The 21,259-nt window shown below is 42.0% G+C and overlaps 4 protein-coding genes across 4 annotated transcripts; 1 reads left to right on the top strand and 3 right to left on the bottom strand.

Moving 5' to 3' along the window:
* Window positions 1-1,977: 1,977 nt before the first annotated feature.
* Window positions 1,978-2,820, bottom strand: PVX_088280 (hypothetical protein, conserved; the record flags this gene model as incomplete). Its single annotated transcript, XM_001613464.1, has 2 exons — window positions 2,316-2,820; window positions 1,978-2,196 (listed from the first exon to the last, which is right to left on the bottom strand). Exons 1-2 carry the CDS (start codon window positions 2,637-2,639, stop codon window positions 1,978-1,980), a joined length of 543 nt encoding a protein of 180 aa, XP_001613514.1. The 5' UTR covers window positions 2,640-2,820.
* Window positions 2,821-3,192: 372 nt separating this feature from the next.
* Window positions 3,193-6,645, bottom strand: PVX_088275 (hypothetical protein, conserved; the record flags this gene model as incomplete). Its single annotated transcript, XM_001613463.1, has 1 exon — window positions 3,193-6,645. The coding sequence occupies one exon, from the start codon at window positions 6,643-6,645 to the stop codon at window positions 3,193-3,195; it is 3,453 nt and encodes a 1,150-aa protein (XP_001613513.1).
* Window positions 6,646-10,213: 3,568 nt separating this feature from the next.
* Window positions 10,214-12,425, top strand: PVX_088270 (hypothetical protein, conserved). Its single transcript, XM_001613462.1, has one exon. It carries the CDS (start codon window positions 10,783-10,785, stop codon window positions 11,722-11,724), a length of 942 nt encoding a protein of 313 aa, XP_001613512.1. The 5' UTR covers window positions 10,214-10,782; the 3' UTR covers window positions 11,725-12,425.
* A 739-nt stretch (window positions 12,426-13,164) lies between these two features.
* Window positions 13,165-17,731, bottom strand: PVX_088265 (serine/threonine protein kinase, putative; the record flags this gene model as incomplete). The annotated part of the gene is made up of 2 exons (XM_001613461.1): window positions 13,512-17,731; window positions 13,165-13,248 (listed from the first exon to the last, which is right to left on the bottom strand). The coding sequence occupies exons 1-2, from the start codon at window positions 17,673-17,675 to the stop codon at window positions 13,165-13,167; spliced, it is 4,248 nt and encodes a 1,415-aa protein (XP_001613511.1). The 5' UTR covers window positions 17,676-17,731.
* Between the last annotated feature and the right edge of the window lie 3,528 nt (window positions 17,732-21,259).

Here is a 21,259-nt window from a genome sequence, read left to right as displayed (position 1 = left end):
ATTCTAAATATAATTCTTTTCCCGGTTTTCAATATTTTTTACCTTTTTCAAAAAAGACAACCTTTATTAAATAAAGCTAAACAAGACAACTCATAGGGAACGAAAATTTCCTGATTTATTAGTCATTCACAATAGTTTTTACCAAAAACTAGGTTATCATTTCTTTATAGCTATTTTAATCTTAAATAAGCATTCATGAATTTAACACTTAAAGAAGAACGCACTTTATTCAAGGGTATTCATTTTTTGAAACGTTTGAAATGAATCGTGAAACGTCAAAATAATGTATTCAAACACAAATTATTTAAAAAAAATTGCACAAACCTTTTGTATATAAACCCCTATTATGCACCTACCCATTCAAAAATGAATCCTACATAGCCATATTGTTCTTTTATTCTATCACGCATATATTACACATCATAACACTTATTCTGATATTTATAGACCATGAAACTTTTTATAAAATATGGCAAAAACTTACAAAAATGAGTAATATAAACGTTTATCAAATTATGTGTATATCAAATATTTTTACAAATAGTTTTTTTCCTTGCTCTCTTAAAACAAGTATTTTTCTCTCCTCACTATTTGCACACAATTGAATTATCACAGAAACATTTTAAAGAAAATTTTTGGATTCTACGAGTATACTGAAGTGAAGACCGGAATTAAAGTGTAATGGAGCGAAGATATTACCATTTTTTCTTTTCTGTCATTTTATATGCACTCCATTAAACAGTTTTTACAAAATTGCAAAGAGAAGGGTTTTTTTTTCCTATGATTTGTAGTTGCAGTAAAATTTAAATAAATGTAAGAAATATTAAACGTCTCGTTAGAAAAGAGTATTAAGGGATAATATGCTCTCATAAAGATGCAAACAAGGAACCAAAAGATCTTTTTCACCTTAGACAACTTTTTTTTGAATAACACCTTCGTAAATTTTTGCTTTTACCATCAACATGTGCAGAATTTTTTTTTTCTTTATAAGGAATAATGAAGTTTCGAATGAATATTTCGAAGTACACTGTAAGTAAGCATGCGATAATCTCTTTTGACGAACTCGTAAGTAATTTACAAAATAAGCAAATTAAATTTTATAGATTTGTTTTTTTTAAACACAGAAAAAAGTTTGTGGACTCTTTGCCCTAAGTTTTAATTAGGGAGTACATATGTATTTCTTGTTTACGACCTTTCGTGGTAAACTAAAATAATGTTAATCAATTCATACGTGTAAAAAATAATAAATAATAACAAACATAAGTGTTAGTATTCTTTAAAAGATGTAAGGGCAAATTAGGACACAAAATGTGTAAAACGTTATTAGAATTATTAAATGCATCTTTTCTTAGAATAAAAAAAGAAAAATTTAAAGAAAGGACACGAATGTCTTGTGCTTTTTTGCATCATGCTTAATTGCACAGTGTTTTTGTACATTGCGTTACTTTATATTTTTTTCCTTAATTTGAATGCGTCAACGCCGCTCAAGTAATAGTAGGGCTTCCTTTTCACTCTAATGAATCCGTTTTTTTCATAGAAACCTATAATGAAAAAAATAGAATGTCATGCGCAGTATGGCACTAGGTGCTATACAGACATGTGCACAAATAGATACTTAAATGAAAAAACAAGTATTACGTAATGTAGGTTTGTTCGTTGCTTCTGCCTCCAGTTGAACCTAACGGATAAGTAAAATAGTAACAAAATAAATATATGTGCAAAATTATGAAGCTTGATCAGAACGCTTAGTTTTTTACAACAAACGGGAGAGGTGTGTGTACCTCATTTATGCCATACAAATCTTGCATTAATTTTATGCTTTCATTTAATAAGTATGTGCCTAAAAACGGGAAATTTTGGTGTTTATGATTTCGCAGGATGCTTTAAATATTGACTTGAAACGCAACATTAAAGAAAATTCTAACCTAGACCACAGCTTCTGACAGATTTGTGAACTGCTATCATGCCTGTTAACATTTATGGACAGTGAAAGGGAAAAAAGTGGAACAAATTAAATTTTTCATGGATAGATGCACACTCATGTGTAGAACTAGTAAAAACAATGCTGCAAGCTAAATTTATGCATTTTTGCTTTTTCCTTTTACATATATATCCGAATGTCGTTGGTTCATCATTTTTACATTTGGTCGTAATTTTGCTTATTACTGTGCCCATACACTCTTCATCGCATAAGCACTAGGGTTAGAAAAAAAAATAAAAATAAAATAAAGAAATGGTCGCTTTTTTCACGTATAAAAATAAGAGAAATGGTGCAGCAATGCATATTCATTAACACACATTAAAGATTTGCATACCATTAGTGCAATTTCGCTATAGTTCTTCAAAATCGTTTTAAGTAAAAAAATGTTATACGGTTCAGATAATTCACTCCCCAGCAATTCGTATACGCTTTGTAGATAATTTTTTGGAAAGGTTTTGTATTGATAAATTTTAATCCTCTTGTTATTGTAAACAGCTGTTCGGTAAATGCCATTTTGGTTTACAAGACCTTCATGATTGTCATCAGTGGACTCATGTTCTCTTGACTTATCATCGCGTTCTTCTAATTTTAAATCATTTGTGCGTGGGGACAAGGGATTGGAACAACCGTCAGTATTTTCATTTTTTGCATTATCCATTGATACAAACTCGGCACTAACTTAGGTAAAATGATTAACTGCGAAGTGTATCTCAAATGGATTGTAGAGGGTGGGAAATTATATTTGATCAACTTACTTTTGTCAAATTAAAGCACATAATTTTAAGTTTTCCAGTTTTACTTGTTTATCATTTAATAATGAAAAGTTTTCATTTCATCACAAAAAAAAAAGAAAAAAAAAAGGGGAGAAAAAGGAAAAATTACATATGCCCGCAGGAGGCGGCGTATCGCCGCCGTTTCATGAACTGCCGCCTTTTACATTTAAAAAAAATAATTGAGAAAAATAAAAAAAGCACGCAATAAAAATTTCGGTTTGCAAATATTAATTAAAAATACGCCAAACAAAATGAAGCTATTTTAAAATATACATGATACTGTGCAGGTACGGCAATACACATACTTGTAATGCTTAACAAAAAAAAAAAAAGAACGGGTTGATTTTTAAAAATTAAAATAACACTATTTCGAATGTTATGAATAAATAAAACAAATAATATGTGCAAAAACGAGTTCCACCTCATGACAACTCGTTTTTACACATTTATGGTACAAATAAAGCCACCTTCATTTATGGAGATGAAATTATGCTTGGTATACTTCTGTTTAACGTAAAAAAGGGGTAAAATGGATTGAACATTTAACCCTATAAATAGGTCCTTTTGTGGGTACGTTTTCATTGGACAAAAATGAGTCATATGCTTAATTTCGGTTGCCTTCGTTTCACAGTTTTTTTTTTTGTAGTAATGATAATAAGCATCATCGTACTTATGTGAAGAATATATGTAGGGTATCCTTGACAAATTATTGTACGCGTGAATGTTCGCGTATATCGAATAATCAGAATTCCCATCCAAATTTATGACTCTATTTTTCGTGTTCATAATGTCATATATATGAACCGAATTGGTGTATGTGTCTAGAGAAACTAGGAACTGTTCATTGTCTATAACGTAAAAATCGTTCAGGTGTTTTTTCAGGTTACCATTATCTATAAATCTATCATAAGAGGTTACCAAGCTGCTTTTCGTCTCGTCGTTATGTTTACAAGGGCCATACCGCATGTCGTACAGTCCTATATGATTATTCGTTTTTGATAATATATACTGAAAGCTGTTGCTTAATGAGTGCATTTTATTTACGTACCCTTCATTCGGCCTCAGTTTCGAAATGGTGTTTAAAAAATTACATCGCAAATCACACAAATATACATGTTCTGTGTTGCAGCACAAAAAAATATTGTTGTTTGATTTGTTCACACTTTCACAACATATTCCTTTTTTTTTATTATCATTGTACTTGGCCGCATTGGATACGTAGTAGTTATGGGGGGTGGCACCACTATGTTTGTTTCTCATTTTTTCATTTGAGTTATTTGCAGCAGATGCGTATTGCCCGTGGTTGTTCTTACTCGAGCGGTTAAGGTGATGCTTTGATTTGTCTGCAAAATGGTCATGCCGATTTCTTGCCGTTTCATGTTTGCTTACGTGCAGGTCGTCATTTTCCTCACTTGGATCTTTACTAGGATGTTTCCTTTTATTATAACATTTCTTGTGTGCATCATTTTGGTAATGATAATCCACGGATGATCTTCTTTCGTTTAGGTTCGCATTTTCGTGGCCATCTTCATCATTTCCCATTTCGTCTTTTCGTTTTTCTTTCGCCCTTTTCGCGTGGAAGGATCGTTCCTTTTTCAGGGAGCCATAATCACCAATTAAATTGCTAAATGGGTGCTGACTTCCGCTTAAAACGTTGTGCACATAACATGGTAAATCGTCGCTCACGCATAACAAGTCATGAACCTTCAATTTTTTGCTATCCCATATGCAATACGGAACTCCATCATTTTTTATTGCGTTAAAACTGAAGCAGGGGTTAGACCCGCAAATAAAAATTTTATCAATTTTGTTATCAGGGTGGTAGGCATACTCCTCATTCATGGTATGGCTAGCAGTGTCCCACGTATTTCCACCATCATGTGCATAAAAGCCATCTTGCTTTGATGGAAACAACTTAAAATAATTAATTTCGCTCGCAAAACTGTACGTAACTATTTTTGGATCGCGCTGGAAAAAAGAACAGATATTAAACATACATAGCAAGCTCTTTTCATCCCTCATATTTGGATAAGACGAGTAGGCAATATATTCCGAATTGAAAATGCTAAAATGAGATAATATTTGTGGCGACACGCATAACAATTCAGTGTTCTCCTTAGAATACGTGCAGAAATATTTTGTGTCCGTATTGTAGTACACATTTTCATGAATCATATCTCCCAGTGGAGACTTGTTATCTTTCTGAATAAAGTTCCTCATATCAATAGCTCCCAGGCTGAAGGAACAGTTATTTTCCTTGGTGGTACTAAAAATAAAATCTTCATAAAGCGGATTACTGAATAGGTGAAAAAACGATTCCGCTGGCTTGTACGTTCTTAAAACCCGTGTCTCGTTCGCATTTACATCTAAGTGTCTAACGGGCATAAATTCATGAAACCTGCGTCCACTTCTTTCTTGAAATGTCCCATTGTGTAGGACACTGTTCTGAATAGAAGAGAGCGGCCGGCTGAGCACTTCATGATCTACATGAACTGTTGCGTTTATTTCGTCATATTCCTCCCTATTTCTGTGCACATGGCTATAACTGTAATTGAAATTGTTGCTGGTGCTGTTGCTATTGCTAGCATTAAAGGTGCCGCTCCCAATGCGCAAAGGACTCCCGCTATTGTTTCTACGCCTGTTAGCGTAAGTCCGACTGGGGATATGATAAAAATAGTAAAAATTGGCCCTGTATCTATTTATAATTATATTCGATTTAAAATTCTGTATGCTACGAGCATTTACCTTTTCGTGTGTCCGTCCGAATAGCTTTGGAATAAGCAGGGCGCTACTCCCTGTGCCATCACCCCCGGGGGACATGTGATTTTCATTTTTTATTTGCCGCATTTTCTTGCTCGAGTAATTTTTCTTCTTTCGACTAGAGCAACTTCTCGTTTGCTCTTCTGGTGAGTTAGTACAAGCACTGTCTTTCCTGAAATTTGGGTACGCAAAAACAGGTTCGTTTCTGCTTATGTCCAAATATGGCCTGCCTTTTATCATATTTTCACTTATCAGTTTCTGGCACACGTTGAAGAATCTGATGTCGGCGGCGGTAAGTTCTATGGTGTCATTTCTTTTTGGGTTTTGAAAAGGGGACGTTCGTGCGTTATACACTTCCTGCACGTAGCGCATCTTGTTTTCCTCATTCGTGTCGCTCGTATCGCTCGTGTCGCCCGTGTTGCTCGTGTTGCTCGTGCCATTCTCGTCGCCCTCGCCATTCGCGTCCTCAATTTGATTGTTGAAGCTGCTGATACTGTGGACAGTACTCACAGCTTCCAGGCCATTTTGAACATTCGGGTGGTGCACACTACGCACTGTCATGCCTCCCCTCCCCGGATGACAAAACGATGACGCTTTATCCGAGTGAAGGTCGCACAAATCTTCCACGTGAATATACTGGTACGACGCGACGTTAATAAAAATGGGGGGCAAACTCAAAATGGAATTTTCCCGAAAATGGAAATTCCGGATGCTCTTCAGAATATTAATAATATTATGATTTTTTGAAATGCATTTTTTTAAAGAATTTAACTCATTATTAATTAGCTCTAAATTTTTTTCTTTACTAAATGTGGCACACGCATCATTGTCTAAAGACATATAACCCTGATTGTCGTTATGTTTCACATTTGACTTATGTGCATTGGAGTGTTTTTTTTTTTTTTTCATTTCTTTTATTCCATGTATCCTGTGAAATTTTTTTATTACCAAATCTTTTTCTTCCACATTGGTTTGGCGGTTTTTTCTCTTGGCATTGCTTATTTGTCTCTCAAATTCTTCCTCCTTCAGTTTCTTTTTCAGTTCATTATCTATCAGGTAATAGCGATTTTTCTTCTTATCGTAGTGATACCCTGGTATACTTAATGGTTCCGGTGGGGTATCTTCATCCATTCTTGTGTTATATGTAAATGTGTTTTTTTTTTTTTTTTTTTTTTTTTAGCCCCTCTTTACGCGATCATGATGAGTGTACATGCGTAGGACGGTTGCGGGAAGTCACCACATTTGCGTGGTATAGCGGAGATGTATATTGGCTCACCTTGGCTAAATGCCAAGTGGAGTTGTTGCGAAGCGCGCGTCGATTCGTGGAGCGCATAAGCGTGAACGTATATGCCCAAGCGTATACGCCTATGCATATATGTCATACTGCGTATACTTGCGCCTGCGCAGGGACGGCGGAGAAAAGAGGCGTCAACCTCGGCGCGGCGAAAAATCCCACTCAACAACTCGACAACCAAGTCATCAAATGCCACGAAGGGCAAAACGTGTCAAAATTGTTACGAGGCCGAGTAAAACCTTTTTTTTTTTTTTCTGAAAATTTGAAAGCAAATTGTTTTTTTTTTGTTTGGCAAGCTGGTTCAGTTTGTAACGCCACGCTAACGTTTTAGCAAAAATCGGAACTCGGGGTACTCGGCTTGCATACATGAAGAAATACGTAAATGGATGTATAATTGTACAATATATAAATTATAAATTATAAATGCATAAATGTACACATGTGGCAAAGCCGGCCGGTTGGAATTCATTTCCCAGGCGCCCCACAAAAAAATAAAAGCGAAGCGAAGCGGCTGAAGAGTTGCAAAATAGCCACCAACCAATTGGCATCATTAATATGATTACGGAGGGAGGTCATAATCCGTTACGAACGCTCTTAAAATGGGGAGTGGCGGAAATAGAACGAAAGGAAAAAAGCAGGATGGCACGTAACAAAAAAAAAAAAAAAAAATTAATTCTTGAAAAAGATTATCACTTCACCATTACAATCGCTATATCACCTTTTTAAAGGTTCATTTTAATCACAAGTTTGCGTTTTCCTTTTTTGGGGAGTTAAAATACAAAAAAAGCGAAGCACATTTGCATGCAGTTCACCCGCGTGCTAGTTGGAAATTTACATAAGATTGCGTTTTTTTTTTCTTTTTTTTTTTTTTTTCCTGTCCATCCCTTTCACTTGGAAAATTAATATTAACATGGCAGCTAGCTATTTTCGTAAAAATATTGCTTAACTTTTTTTTTTTTTTTTTTAATTTCACCCATTTGGCGTAATTTTATTTCGCATTCTCATTTAAGTCTTACTATATGAACTCATGGCTTAAGACAAAAGTGGGAAAACTTCCTTTCCTTCACGTGTGTTTTTATGGCGCCCCTATCTAAGTAATTACTACCATTCTTTACCCCTTTTTTTCCTTCACATTTTGTTAAATTGGCTCTTTTCGGTCATTTTAATTTCCTCTACGTGGGGAAGCAAAATTGTGTTCGCATTTATGTGCGTTTTTTGGGCAATTACAATTTCTATTGCGCGAGAGCAGGCAAACGGAGGGGGGAGGCCATAAGTCTTGACTTGGATGGCTCGCAGGAAAACTGTACTATGCATGCTTGCCCGTTCGCAATGAGTATTATCTCGTATTTGTTAAAACGGAATGGTAGGGGGGGAGCACGTAAGGGTTAAAGTGCGGAAAAACTAAACTTGTCCGTGGGCAAAAAAAGGGAGAACAGATTTTGTGTCCTCTTCCCCAGTACGGCACATCCCCCTGGTGCCCTTTTCTTTCTTTTCATACAATTTAAAGAGGAATGGCGTATGCCGTGATTATGCTTTTTAGTAGAAGGTAGGTGAAGCATTTTTTAACTTATAACAAACGGGAGTAACGTCACGCGAAGGACGTCACTACGGCGCAAAAGGAGCGAAGGCGGCTGAAAATCTTATACCCGTGAACAATCGAGTTCCTCTTTAAATCTTTGACATGTGCGAAGCGAGCGGTGCGCGCTGTGTTGCCACATTCGGTGAGCAGAGGAAAGGTTATACTGGGCGAAGTTAGTTCGTTCGTATTTTGCTTCCCTATGTTTCACTCACCGCGGTTAATTTTTTCCCCTCGATTTTTAATGTTATCAAAAGTTATAGAGCGCCGCTTTTCTTACAATCGGGGGGCCAAGAGACCGCTCATCCCGATTTGCGCAATTTTCAATTTGCATTTTGCAATTTGTAGTTGTCCCCCCAATGTAGAAAATGGCACATGCAACTATTCCTATAATGCATATGGTATGCCCAATGTGACCTTGGCGCGTACGTACAGGTGAGCGCGGACCGATCGGCATCGCTCTGTACGTACTGGACGGGACTGCACTGATCGCTGACGAATTGACGCGTTGAAGTTCATTTCGTTCGCGAAATGTACGTCGGTTGAAATGCCTCTTTTTTTTTTCTTTTTTTTTTTTTCCTTTCCATTAATTTCGTTTCACTCCCTTCCCATTCATCGTCGGGGTACGAACACCATTTCGCACGCAAAAAAAAGCGTTCACCAAGTGGGGTCAGGAGAGCAGCGATATGCGCGTGGGAAAAGCTTTTTTTTACAAAGAAGTGGGGGTATACTGCATAACAGTACGGCAATGCTGCTTCGCGGTACGGCAATGCTGCTTAGCGGTATGGCAATGCTGCATAGCCGTATGCCATATTGCCGCGCTGCTATACCATTGGGGCATATGCATACAACAATTCCGCGCTGTCGGGAAAGGCGCAGACGGCCAGCAAATAAACTCCAAAGCCACGTTCGCAACTTGGCGCCTCGCCGAAATTTGCGTTGCGACAATACGTAGTAGTAAACTTTATGCAGACGGATGGTCTGTTTTTTTTAAAATTTATAACGCGCGAAAGGAGGCACGGCTGAGCAGCAGCAAAAACTTTTCAATCTTGAAAAGGCGAAAAATTGCAGTTTTTAATTTAGAAAAAACATAGCCGCAATAATTTGCATAATGATATAACATATAATACCGTAAAGAATATTTTTGCGAACGTAAAAAAATATCTGCCATTATTTTTTATTGGCCATCTTTGCTCTGCGTACCGAGCGCATATGTCAAATTTGTATGTTTATAATTTTACGTTTTTAAAATTTTACGTTTTTTTTTATATTTTTACATGTTCATTTTTTTATACATTTAAAATACGCGTTATGCCATGTTAACGTATTACCCATTACCAAACTGAGCGCATATATATTATATACTTTTTACCTACTACGTACCAACATTTAAAAAAACATGCAGAGCATGCACACAGAAAAAAAAAAAAAAAAAAAAAAAAATAGGTTATATAATGCTAGAAGAAAAAAATAATGCGCGGTCGGTCGGACGGTAATATTTGCGTTTAGATTCCGTACTTTTTTTTTCTCCAGAAAAGGAAGAGTTATAATTTCTAACAAGGGTGACATGTATTATATACCTAATATAAAAATTTATTTTGCGCTTCGGCGTTTTGCCTTTCGCGTTTTCGCCTTTTACCCTTTTGCCATTTCGCCTCTCGCCTTTTACCGTTTTTAACCTTTTTACTTTTTTTTTTACGGTTCCCGCTTACCATTTTTTAAGAACGCAATTGCCCCTTTTTAAATGAAATTTATTTTAATTTTTACCGTTGATTCGTATGTACCTATTTTTACCTTTTTAATTTTTTTTTCGTTGCTATAGTAGCCGTACTGAAAAAAAATAAAAAATAGAATAGCTTCTTTTTACGCGAGGCTGTTTTTGAAATGTAACTCCAACTTAGGCTCCCTACGGAACGGCAAAAGTTGCGCGGGCCCAGTTCAATCAGCTTCGACGCAACGTAACGTAACGTAACGTAACGCATGTTTCGCCAGTCATCATGCCCCTGCGTTCCTCGGAGTGTTAAATGGCAGATATGAGATGACGTGAGGAGAAAATTGGAAGTTTCCCCCGAAGAAGCACGTCAGCAGTCGAGCGTTTAGCATCTACCCCGCAAGAGTATACCCCACAAGAGTATACCCTGCAAGAATATACCGCAGCATCTATCAGAAGCATCTACCCGAAGCGGCTTCCCATTTTTTATGGCCTAAACCAAGCGCGTATAGGTATATGTACGCTTATAAGTTTCTGTAGAAAGAGGAGAGAGGCGACGACGACGTTTGTGGGACCTCTCTGCCCATCTCCACCTCCCCCTGGCCGCCTTCCCCTGTTATGCCTTTGTTTTCGCGCGCGACTCCCCATTCTTGAACATCCCCAAAATTTGAAGCCAAGCGTTCTAGCATGATAACCGTTTATGTACCGGCATTACTAAGTTTAGGGCAGTTAATATCAACGGCAAGATGCATCAACCTGATAAGCTACTTTTTCTTTTTGGATGGGGGGTCGTCAGATCAAAGTGGACCGAAGAAGAAAAATAAAAATGGCCAGGATAAGGAAAATTTTAATAAACATATGGAGGACTACCTGGACGACAAGGTAAAAATTAACCTGCGCAGTAAAAAAATTAATCAATTAAAGCCCATATTTACAAACCCAGAGGCGGAAATTCATTACTACCTTAGAAGTGATGGCAATTACGATGAGCTCTATGCCAAGTACCCCTTATGTGAGGCTAAGTACAAAATAGCAGATAAGCTAAAAGGCCTTAGTATATTTCAGAAGTCTATGAATAAGACGAAGAAGCTAGCCCTATTGAAGACATGCATAATGGAGATGTATGGTGTGCTATTCGTTACCGTTAGAAACACGAATGACATCATCTCCGTGGTTGCTACCGTTTATGGGTACATACCCTACGGATTAATCATTCTAACATTACTGGGGCTGATGCTAACTTTTAACAAACTTTTGCTTTACTTCGCTCTTATTATGCCCACCCAGATTACACTGAACGATTTTGTATTAAAGAAAATTCTAAAAATGGGTAGACCGATTCATAGTGCACTACACTCCTATGGAATGCCATCCGGACATAGCTCCTTTTCTTTCAGTTTACTCACCTTTATATTATTGCACCTAACGGAGTCTAAGAAGGATAAGTGGACCTTAATGGCCTACATCCTTGCCATCATTGCGTTGTTGCCAATACCTTGGAGTCGTGTCTACATCGAAGATCATACCATGTACCAGGCTCTCGTTGGCTGCATCTTGGGATTCATCATCGGTGTCGTCTCCTACATGGTGAAGAGGCAATGTATGAAGCAGAAGGATAACACCAAGTAGGGCGAAGAGGAAACAACGCATTTGGTCCGTTTAAGCCGTAAGGCGAAACTTTTGTACATATGCCCCCTATCGGTGTGCTGTTCGTTTGGCTATACCCGGGAGAAAACCTAACCACCACGTATAGCACTGCTTAACATTTCGAGGGGGTGCCTCCCCCGAAAAGGGGCACGTTTAACCCCAACTGAGGGTTCCCAGTTTGAGGCCTCCCAATGAAGATTACCACCCCAAAACGCGTAAGCGTAATAAGAAAGGAGAAGCCCTGTGACCATTTGGCATTCCAGAAGAGAAACACACAAGGAAGGTCTTACCTTAGAGGAGAGGGCAATTCGAAATCCTCCCCCCCCCTCCGTCTAATCATATTTATGTAAACCCCATGGTTTAACCCCGCCGGATGATTATCATACGATGGTCGCGCATACAAAAAGAGAGCGGTAGCGTCACAACGCTGAAGGTGCACCTGCATTGTATTGGTTCTCACGTTTCTTCCTCTTCTTTTCGGAGAAGACGACTGGACCGGACCAGACCAGCCCGAATCGACCGAACCGACCGAACCGAACCCCCACCCCCTCGCGCACTTCGCCGTTGTGCAGTTTGCACGGTGCCGTGCATGGCGGGCAGTGCGCGCATGTACGTGCGTTTATATGTATAAGTATATATATATGTACCTACATGTGGGTGTATATATTACCCGCGTATCTGCACGGTGCCACTTTTTGCCTGCTCGCCCCGCGCGCCCTCCCTTTTTTTATCCTGTCTAGAACGCATTTGAGGCATGGAAGTGCACTCTCCTGCGTTCGGTGCTTCCCCCCCATTTCCCCGAATATATTTATCCCCTTTTTTTTTTGTTACAAGAATTTCCCTCCACGCTATATATTCAAATATATATGCCCCTCCCCTTGTTCTCCTTTTCTTTTGTTTAAATTTCTACATCGCTGCATGCATGCATCTATAGGCCATATACCCCCACTGCACGCTTTTTTTGGCAGCGGGTTTTTACGGGCCGGCTACCTTCACCTTTTTACCCCAATAAAACTCCTTCATTGATAAACTTGATTAAAATTAACCCCTGATTTTTTTAAAGCGCGCAATAGTGTACGTTTGGCAAAAAAGGCGGCGCCAAACTGGGAAAGAGTTAAGGGTAAACTGGAAAGGGGGCTGCCACCCCCCCGACGCAAGCCTTTGCGGCTTGATAAGAGTACTAAAAAATGACCAAAAATTAGAGTTTCCAAATGAGACAAAAAAAAAAGAAGGACGAACGGGTGGAAGAAAGCAACGTGGGGGAAGGCAAAGCGGAAGAAAGACGCGCACATGGCGCTCCTATGGGGAGGGGGCGCCTTAAAGCGTTCACGGCGATGCGGCGCGCTGGCGGGCATCACACACACCGCTGGCTCCGCGCTGATTACGCGATGCTTATTGCTTATTGCTTGCCGCTCCGCGCCGTCACTGCAGCTTGCAGGACCACCAGGGGTGCATGCTCAGGTCCTTCAGGTTCAGCTTCTTCCGGTGCTCCACGTGTAGCAGTTGCTGCGGGGAAGGGGCAAAAGGGGTGGACACAATGAGAAGAGGAAAAAGAAAAGGGAAAAGGAAAAAGAAAAGGAGGGGAAGCGAGAGAAAAGGGGAGCAGCGGTGCGGGCAGGCAGGTCGTCCATATCCGCCGCTCCGCCGCTGCTCCGCTTAACCGCTCCACCGCTGCTCCACTCCACCGCTCCACCGCTCCACCGCTCCACCGCTGCTCCACTCCACCGCTGCTCCGCTTAACCGCTCCGCCGCTGCTCCGCTCCACCCACCTTGATGATGTTCTTCAAGTCGGTCGGCCACTTGCGAGTCAACTCGAACTTGTCGAAGTTCATGTCGCACTTGACGAAGTAGAAGAAGTCCTCGTCCTGCAGGGGGTCGGAGCACTTCCACAAGTTCCCGTTGGTCCAGATCCAGAAGAAGAACACCCCCAGCATGAACTTGTCCGCGCTAGAGACGTCGAAGTAAAACTGCTTGCGCTTCTCCTGATCGGTGATGTTCTTCAAATCTTTTAGCGGGTTCTTAATCTTCATCGTGTCGTATTTCCAGTAGATCTTCCAGCACTCGGGAGGCATGTAAGCCCCCTTGGCAATGGTAGGCTCGCAAGACTCAAACAGGTACAGCCGATTCACATCCTTTATGTGTCTCAAATTATACGTATATATGGGAGTACTCTTAGACAAATCACACAGACGCATCTCATAATTGTCCGAAATTAAAATATTTTCTGGCGTCAAATCTAAGTGAGATAACCCCGCATCGTGCAATCTTATTAGCAACTTCAAACATTGGTAGAGTATGTAGCTCTTTTCATTATTATTAATCTTCATGTTTAGCTTCTTCTGTCTACGGTCAATGAAATCTAAGATGTCCTCACTGAAGAACTCCGAGACGATGACAATATTGCCACTTATATTGCACTTTAATCGCTCCGTTAGAATGTCATTAAATAGAGTTAAACTGTTGAACATGGATTTGGGGGGGATATTGCACTCATTTGGTTGCTTGCCATCTGGCTCGTATAAAATGCGATGCAACTTGGGGGTTATCCCTGGGTGGTACTCATTCAGGAATGCTAAAGAAGTCGCCTCCATCACGAAATTCTCCCCATCGGTTACGTACTCTCCATCGTACTCACTCATCAGGTTGTACTGCTTGATCCATATGTATATAGGCACCTTCTTCAAGAACAGCTTCACCTCATTCTTACTGTTCGCATCCTTCGAGGGAATCACTGCTTTATACATCTGCTGCACGCGGTTACTCGATTTGGAAAAACCCAACGTCGGGATGCATGTCAATTGCCAGTCTGCGTATTCCACCCCGTTAAAGTAGTAGTTGTGTGCGCTATGCAACATTTTGAGCAGAGACTTCTGCGCCAACTTCCAGTTGAAAATGCACTTCGCCTTTATTTGCTTCTCGATCACGTTGCTGCCTCGGCGAATCGGCTTGTTAATGCATTCCTTGAAGGGACTCATCAACGGGCCCGCCCCCACGCCGGCGCCGATGCCAACTGCTCCTTGGCTGCACGTTTGGAAGGGGCCCGACACGCCGTAGAACTCGCTGTGCATCTGCCCCGGAAGCTGCCCCGGTAACTGCCCGTGCAGAGGAGGCGTCACCTGCGGGTGCATCGGCACCCCCAGCTGGGCGTTTAGCGACGCGTTTATCTGAGCGTTCATCGGCGCGTTTAACGACGCGTTCATCGGGGCGTTCATTTGCGTACCGCCTATCTGCGCGTGCACCTTCTGCCCGTGCAGAACCTCCATGTTGGGGAACAAATTGTGCTCGTTCTCGAACGTCGGAATGAGGTTCTGCTCCTTAGACGCGCCGTTCTTAAACTTGTTCCAAATTTTCTTAATTTTCTGCTTCGAAATCATCAACATCTGGTTCTTCTGCTCCTTCACGGCGTCACATTTTTTGGGCGGCAACAAGTAGTACCTCTTCCCCGAGGCGTAATTCGATTCCGGCTCGTTGCAAACTCGCGTGTTTCTCGTGGCCATTCCGGGGTCCTTCTCCACACTGTAGTAGCCGTTGTAGCCGCTTGCGTTGTAGCCGCTTGCGTTGTAGCCGCTTGCGTTGTAGCCGCTTCCGGTGTAGCCCCCCCCATTGTAGCCGCTCCCCATGTAGCCGCTCCCCATGTAGCTGTAACCGCCGTTGTTCTGCTTGCGCGCCGCCTGGGGGTCCTCCCGGGCGTCCACTCCTTTGTCTGCTTGCACATGGTATGCATCTCTCCCCCCGACGGTCGTCCCCCCCGCAACAGGCGCCGCGGTCGCAACTGCCGCCCCCGGCGCAACTGCAGCCGAGGCCGCCCCTCCTGCTGCTCTGCTTCTAAGATTCATGCCCGGGGACGCCACCCCCGAGTTGTTCACCACCTCAGCGCTTTTCTTCTCTCCCATGTCTCTACCACGCCCGGACGCATAATAAGTGCTCGTTGGATTGCTGTTCCTCAATTCGCTAGTTAAATCGTAATGGCCATTGTTGCTAAGCATGTCATTATACGTGTTCGACGGATTCTCATATTTTATATTCCTCAGAATGTTCTCCGGAATTGTGCTTTTAAAATACTCCTCCAAAGATTCTTCATTTTCATTTTGGGGGTACTCCATCAGTTGGCTCTTTCGCAGCGTCGTTTCGTTCTTCTTCTTCATGCTGTCTACCTCCTTCCCAGGGTACAAGCTCTTCTTCTTGTACAGCGCCTCGTTTGGGGAGCGAGCTTCCCCGTGGAGGGAGTCCCTCTTGCTGCTGTTGAAATTTCGACTCCCATTGTTAATATTAGTGCCGCTAGTAGGGGGGCTAACCTGGATGCTAATCGGGCCGCCCTGCCCCCTCTTCTCACTCACCACGCACTTCTTCTCCACAGCAGCGTCACTAACGCCCGGCGCGCAAAGGGCCTTATTAGTATGGCCTGCTGCTAAGTAGCGACCTACCGCACCGTTGCTCGGCTCACCGCCAACCTCAGCAATCTGAGCGGCCTCAGCAAACGCGTTTTTCTCTCCCTCCACCTTCGCTTCACCATTGTTTGCGGCGTTACTCACAACAGGGCCGAACCCCAAGTCGTCGCAAATTATTGACTCCTTTTCCTTTTCCGAGTGGGGTCCTTTCGCTGCCGAAGAATTTTTGCACTCAAAAGTTTTACCATCCGTGTAGGAGGCAAAATACCCAGAGGTGATGGAGACGACCTCCTTCTCACCTACCCTATTCGCATAGACCCCCGGATGGTTTGTAACCAATTGGGGAATATCCTTCACAGACGAGGAGCATTCCGTCGTGCTATCATTCGCATTTTCAGTATCGTTGAAAATGTCCTGCTGACATGCAATCGTTTTTAAGTCTTCCTTCTTTACGTATGGAGAGTTTTTGCTCTCCCCTTCACACTGCTGTGCTTTGCTTCCACTCGTTTGCATCCCCATGTAGACCACGTCTTCCGTGCTGCACTTGTCCTCGTCCTGGGGATGGTGGTCTGCATAGAGGTGGCCACCTACATGTAGACCCTCGTTCCACTTCCCCCCCATCAGCGCATCGGGGCAGTTGGCCAAACATTCCTTCTCACCATCGGTCTGGTGGCACGACGCGACTTCCCTACTGTTGTCTTCCCTTCCATGCACATACGCGTTGTTATAATCCGTGCTGCCCTCACCCTGCTTTGAAAACTTTCCGGTGGTCATGCAGAAGGGGTTGCTTTCTTTTTCGCCATTCTTATGGCCACCATTAATGCTACTCTTCTTCGCCTGCTCTTCCATCATCTTCGCGAACATGTCCTTCTCCCCTTCTGCCAAGTTGCTGCAATTTGTTGTATAGGTATCCTCGGGCAGACCCCCTTTTGACGCTTTTGACGCCTCCGCCATGCTGTGCTTCACCCCATCTGCGTCAACCCCGTAGGGGGAAGCACCTTCGCCTTTTTTTCCCTGCACAGGGGAGGAGAACCCCTTCGGATAACCGCTCTCTTCGTTATCCCTACTCTCCCCGCTGCTACCCGTGCCGTAATACTTCGTACTGGCGACCTTCCTGCTGTACATGTTGTCTGTCTCTTCCTCCAAGTGGTCCAAAATCTGGGGGAGTCCTCCATTTCCCGCTTGACTCGAATTTGCAGGAGCATCCCCATGCAACGCTTTTTTCATACCCATGCTGACGTTCAGATCGAAAGGGGTGCCTCCTCCACTGGTTGTCTCCATAGTGCCTTCATCAAGGGTGCCCATCTTGGGAGGCTCTACCGCTGCGTCGCCCTTCACACCCTTCGATTTGGCCCCCTTCGGGGAGCTGGCCAGCTCACCTGATTGTTGCGTGCCACTCAACTCATTCCCCTTCTCCAAGTCCAGCGTCTTCTCATACTTCAAGGGCAGGTAATTATTAGCCTCCTCCTCATCATCATCATTGCTGCCATCACAGGGGATCGTCTTCGACTTGCTATACTCGACCTTCCCCGTTGTCTCTATCATCCTTTAGGCCTTTCACAAGATTACGGCGTAGTATATCCCGTTTGTTGGTTACCCGGTACAGAATTGCACGATTGTGCGTCTGCCTCTTACCTCGTCGCGAATGAGTTTTGGAATGGGGGGGAGGAGAAAAGGACCAACGAAGGGCATGCAGTAAGTAGCTTCTTCAGTTTTACTCTCCTGTTTATTCCCCTTATATTTTCCTTCTTCCCTTTTTTTTTTTTTTTTTTTGACACTTTAAAGTCTAACTTTGCTCCCACTTGGTATCGGCAAACACCCTGAAACAGCGCGTCAGCAAAATGGGCCGAGTCAGCACAAACCGACTGCAGAGGCATTCAAAAGGGAGAGTGTTGTTAACTCCAGACGCATATTTGCTGCTTACACGTATGCAATGTCATTTAGCGGGTGGGTGCTGCATTACGAACGGAGAGGGTACATCCCAACGGTAAGGCAAGCGGGAAAAAAAAACAAGCAAAGCTAACAAAGAATGAAAAGTAAGCACGAAGAAATGAACAGCCAACGGGTGGATAACTATATATACGTATGTGTACTACTCATACACACGGGTATGTGAGCGCACGAATGTGTGCAACCATATCCACCCCTCAGGAAAACACAAAACGAAGGTTCATTCCTCGGAAAAGGTAAACCAACGTGAGGGTTTAATATATAGTCGATGCAAATGAAATGTAAAACTGCAAAAATGCATCAACAGGGAGGTTCCCCTTAATGCGTGGAGCTAGCCAAACAAAAAAAAAAAAAAAAGGAACAAAGAAATGGTCACACATATAGGGTGTATATGGGGGGTCATTGACATGTATAGCGCAGAAGGCGCACAAAAAGGAGGGGAACAGAGAGAAAGAAGCGAAAAGCCAGAGATGGGCAAACGTCAAGCGTGTCAAACGATAACGTTTTGCGAAAAACACATGTGAAATGTGTGCAGCCAGAAAGGAACCAAAAATGATAAAAAAAAAAAAAAAAAAAAAAAAAAAAATTATAAAAGAACAGAAAGGAAGAAGGAAAAAAATTAACACAATAGTAAGCAATGCTACGCAAGGGTTACACCAACGTAACGCCCAAGTTGCACATTGTGTCTTTGTCTTTACACGCGCTTCTCACCTAGTGAGGGCAAACAAACGGCGCGCAGCGTGAAAAGTGGCGAATACGATGCGATGTTGTGTATAGTAACAGCCAAAGTTGTTCATATATTGTAATGGGAAAAAAAAAAAAAAAAAAAAAAAGGCCAATGTGGCGCGACAAAACGTAGCAAACACGGTGAAGAAAAACAAAATAAACGAAGCGGGCGCACTCTTACTAAAGGGTGCAACGAACGGGTATCCAAAGAGCCAGGTGTCTAACAATTTAAAGTGCCATCGTTTCGCTTGGCTGCAAATTGTCTGTATATGGAAACAGTGTTGAACTAGAAAAAAATTTAAGTCTTCACGCACGTGATGTTTTGCGTGCTGAAGAATTCGCAGTGGTGAAAAGCGGGCACTAACGTGGCATCGTTAGCTCGGTAAAAAAAATATATATATATATGCATGTGTTGGGGGTGTGCCCGGTGTAGACTGCGGAAAAGGCCCCACTCGTCACTCGCGAGATTAACGGTCATGCCTTTTCGCTTCTTCTCATTTTTATTTTTTCACCGCAAGGGTCATCGAACTCCGCCAACATTGCAGGCGTGCGCTGCGAACGTGGACGCTTAAACACACATATACAGGCATACGCGTGAGGATGCCTACCTACCAGCGTACATTCAAAGGCTCATAAGCACATGTGTACAACCATTCATGCATGTCCTTGGCGCGCGAGAAGCGCTGCCCCCAGGGGTTGAAGCGTAATACACGTGAGTACGTGCGTATGTATATATACATATATGTATATATATGTGCACGTTTGTGTGTATATTTGCGCGCATTTGTGTACGTATGCAGAGGCGTGTATTTTCCCCAAGCGGCTTAAAGATTTACCCAATTAAATAAAAATGAACTGGAAGACACGGGGGCCTACGCCGGTAATCATCTTTTAATTCACTTAATTATGCATAAAGTGTGTGTACTTGAAAGTGGAATGCCAGGACAGGGGGAGCGCCAAAAAAATATGGCTGCAGTGCATTGCGGGGGCGGGGTATATATATTGGACAGTAAAAAAATGGGCAGTGGCGTAAGCATGTGGTGTGTGGACAGGAGATGTGCACAAGAGATGCGCACAAGAGATGCGCACAGGAGACGCGCACAAGTGGTACAGACAACGGGTCGGGATACGTATGCACACAGGCACGCTCACTCGTGTATACGTGATGTGCGCCGCGCGAGGTGTAAATTATTTGTCGATTGAAACGCTCAACACGTAGTGCGCAGCTCGAGGAGCGCAACCTTAAGCAGGTGTTCACAATGGTTGACAAACAAAAAAACAAAGCGGCATTTTTTTTAAAGTGGGGAAAGGGCAAGTGTAACTGGGGGAGGCGCAGAAGCGCGAAGGGGGTGACCAAAAGGAAGTGGCACGAGAGGGTGGGCAAACTGTCAAGCTAAGCAAGTTGAACAAAAATGTATACACGAGAAAATGCGACAAGTGTGAGGGGTGTGAAAATGCGATAAGTGTGAAAAATGCGTTAAGTGTGAAAAATGCGTTAAGTGTGAAAAATGCGTTAAGTGTGATAAGTGTGATAAATGCGATAAATGCGACAAATGCGACAAATGCGACAAGTGCGACCAATGCGATGGATGAGATAAATGTGCGAAGGGGTGAAAAATAAGCTAGCATGCATATGCAGGCAAAAAACTGGTCAACACAAAAAAAAAAAAAAAAAACCTTAACACATTGCGTCAAAAAAAAAAAAAAAAAAAAAGAGCTAGTTTGTTCATACAAAATTCATCAGAATGGCAATAAATTTTTTTATTTATTTTACCACCCTTTTCGTTCATTTTTTTCTGATTATTTTCTGATTAATTTCTGATTACTTCTGATTTGTTTTTGATTTTTTGCTGCAATTTCGATCGCTTATCTTTCTCCGGCTGAGATCAAAGTTACGAACTGTGCTTCCCTGTGAGCATATATTGAAACTTGAAAGAGGACATTCGTTCAGTGCGAGCGCAATTGTGTTACGCGATGTAAAAAAAAAAAAAGCATTCATAAAAAAATAAAAGCTGTTTGAGAGAGAGTTCAGGATTTTTATTTTATTTTGTCAAATTTAAAGATGGTTGGAATTTGTCTCCCTCGTGTGCTTTGGTATGATGACTGGCATTTCGTCATCTGGTCACAGTTGCTATTTTGTCACAAAATTGCCACCACTTTATTGCATTGCATTGTGTTGAATGAATTGTATTTTTTTTTTTTTTTTTTTTTTTTTGAACACCCAGCTGATCAAATTTGAACGTGTTTGCGTGTCCACGTGTGCGATTTTGTATTCATGCGCGTGTGTCCTCACGCGCATATTGCCCAATCGTCCTCGCAACGCGCGGTGTTCACGGACGCATACGCATATGCGTACCTTGCGTGTGTGTCAATGTGCGACAGAGCATGGCGATCTGAAGCACACACGAATGGATTGACGTGTACATGTGTAATGCTGCGTATGAATATGTGCT

This window comes from Plasmodium vivax, chromosome 1 (assembly GCF_000002415.2).
Source record: "Plasmodium vivax chromosome 1, whole genome shotgun sequence".
NCBI classification, from domain to species: Eukaryota; Apicomplexa; class Aconoidasida; order Haemosporida; family Plasmodiidae; genus Plasmodium; species Plasmodium vivax.
The sequence above is the reverse complement of the archived record's forward strand: the minus strand, read 5'-3'. Positions and strand labels throughout refer to the sequence as shown.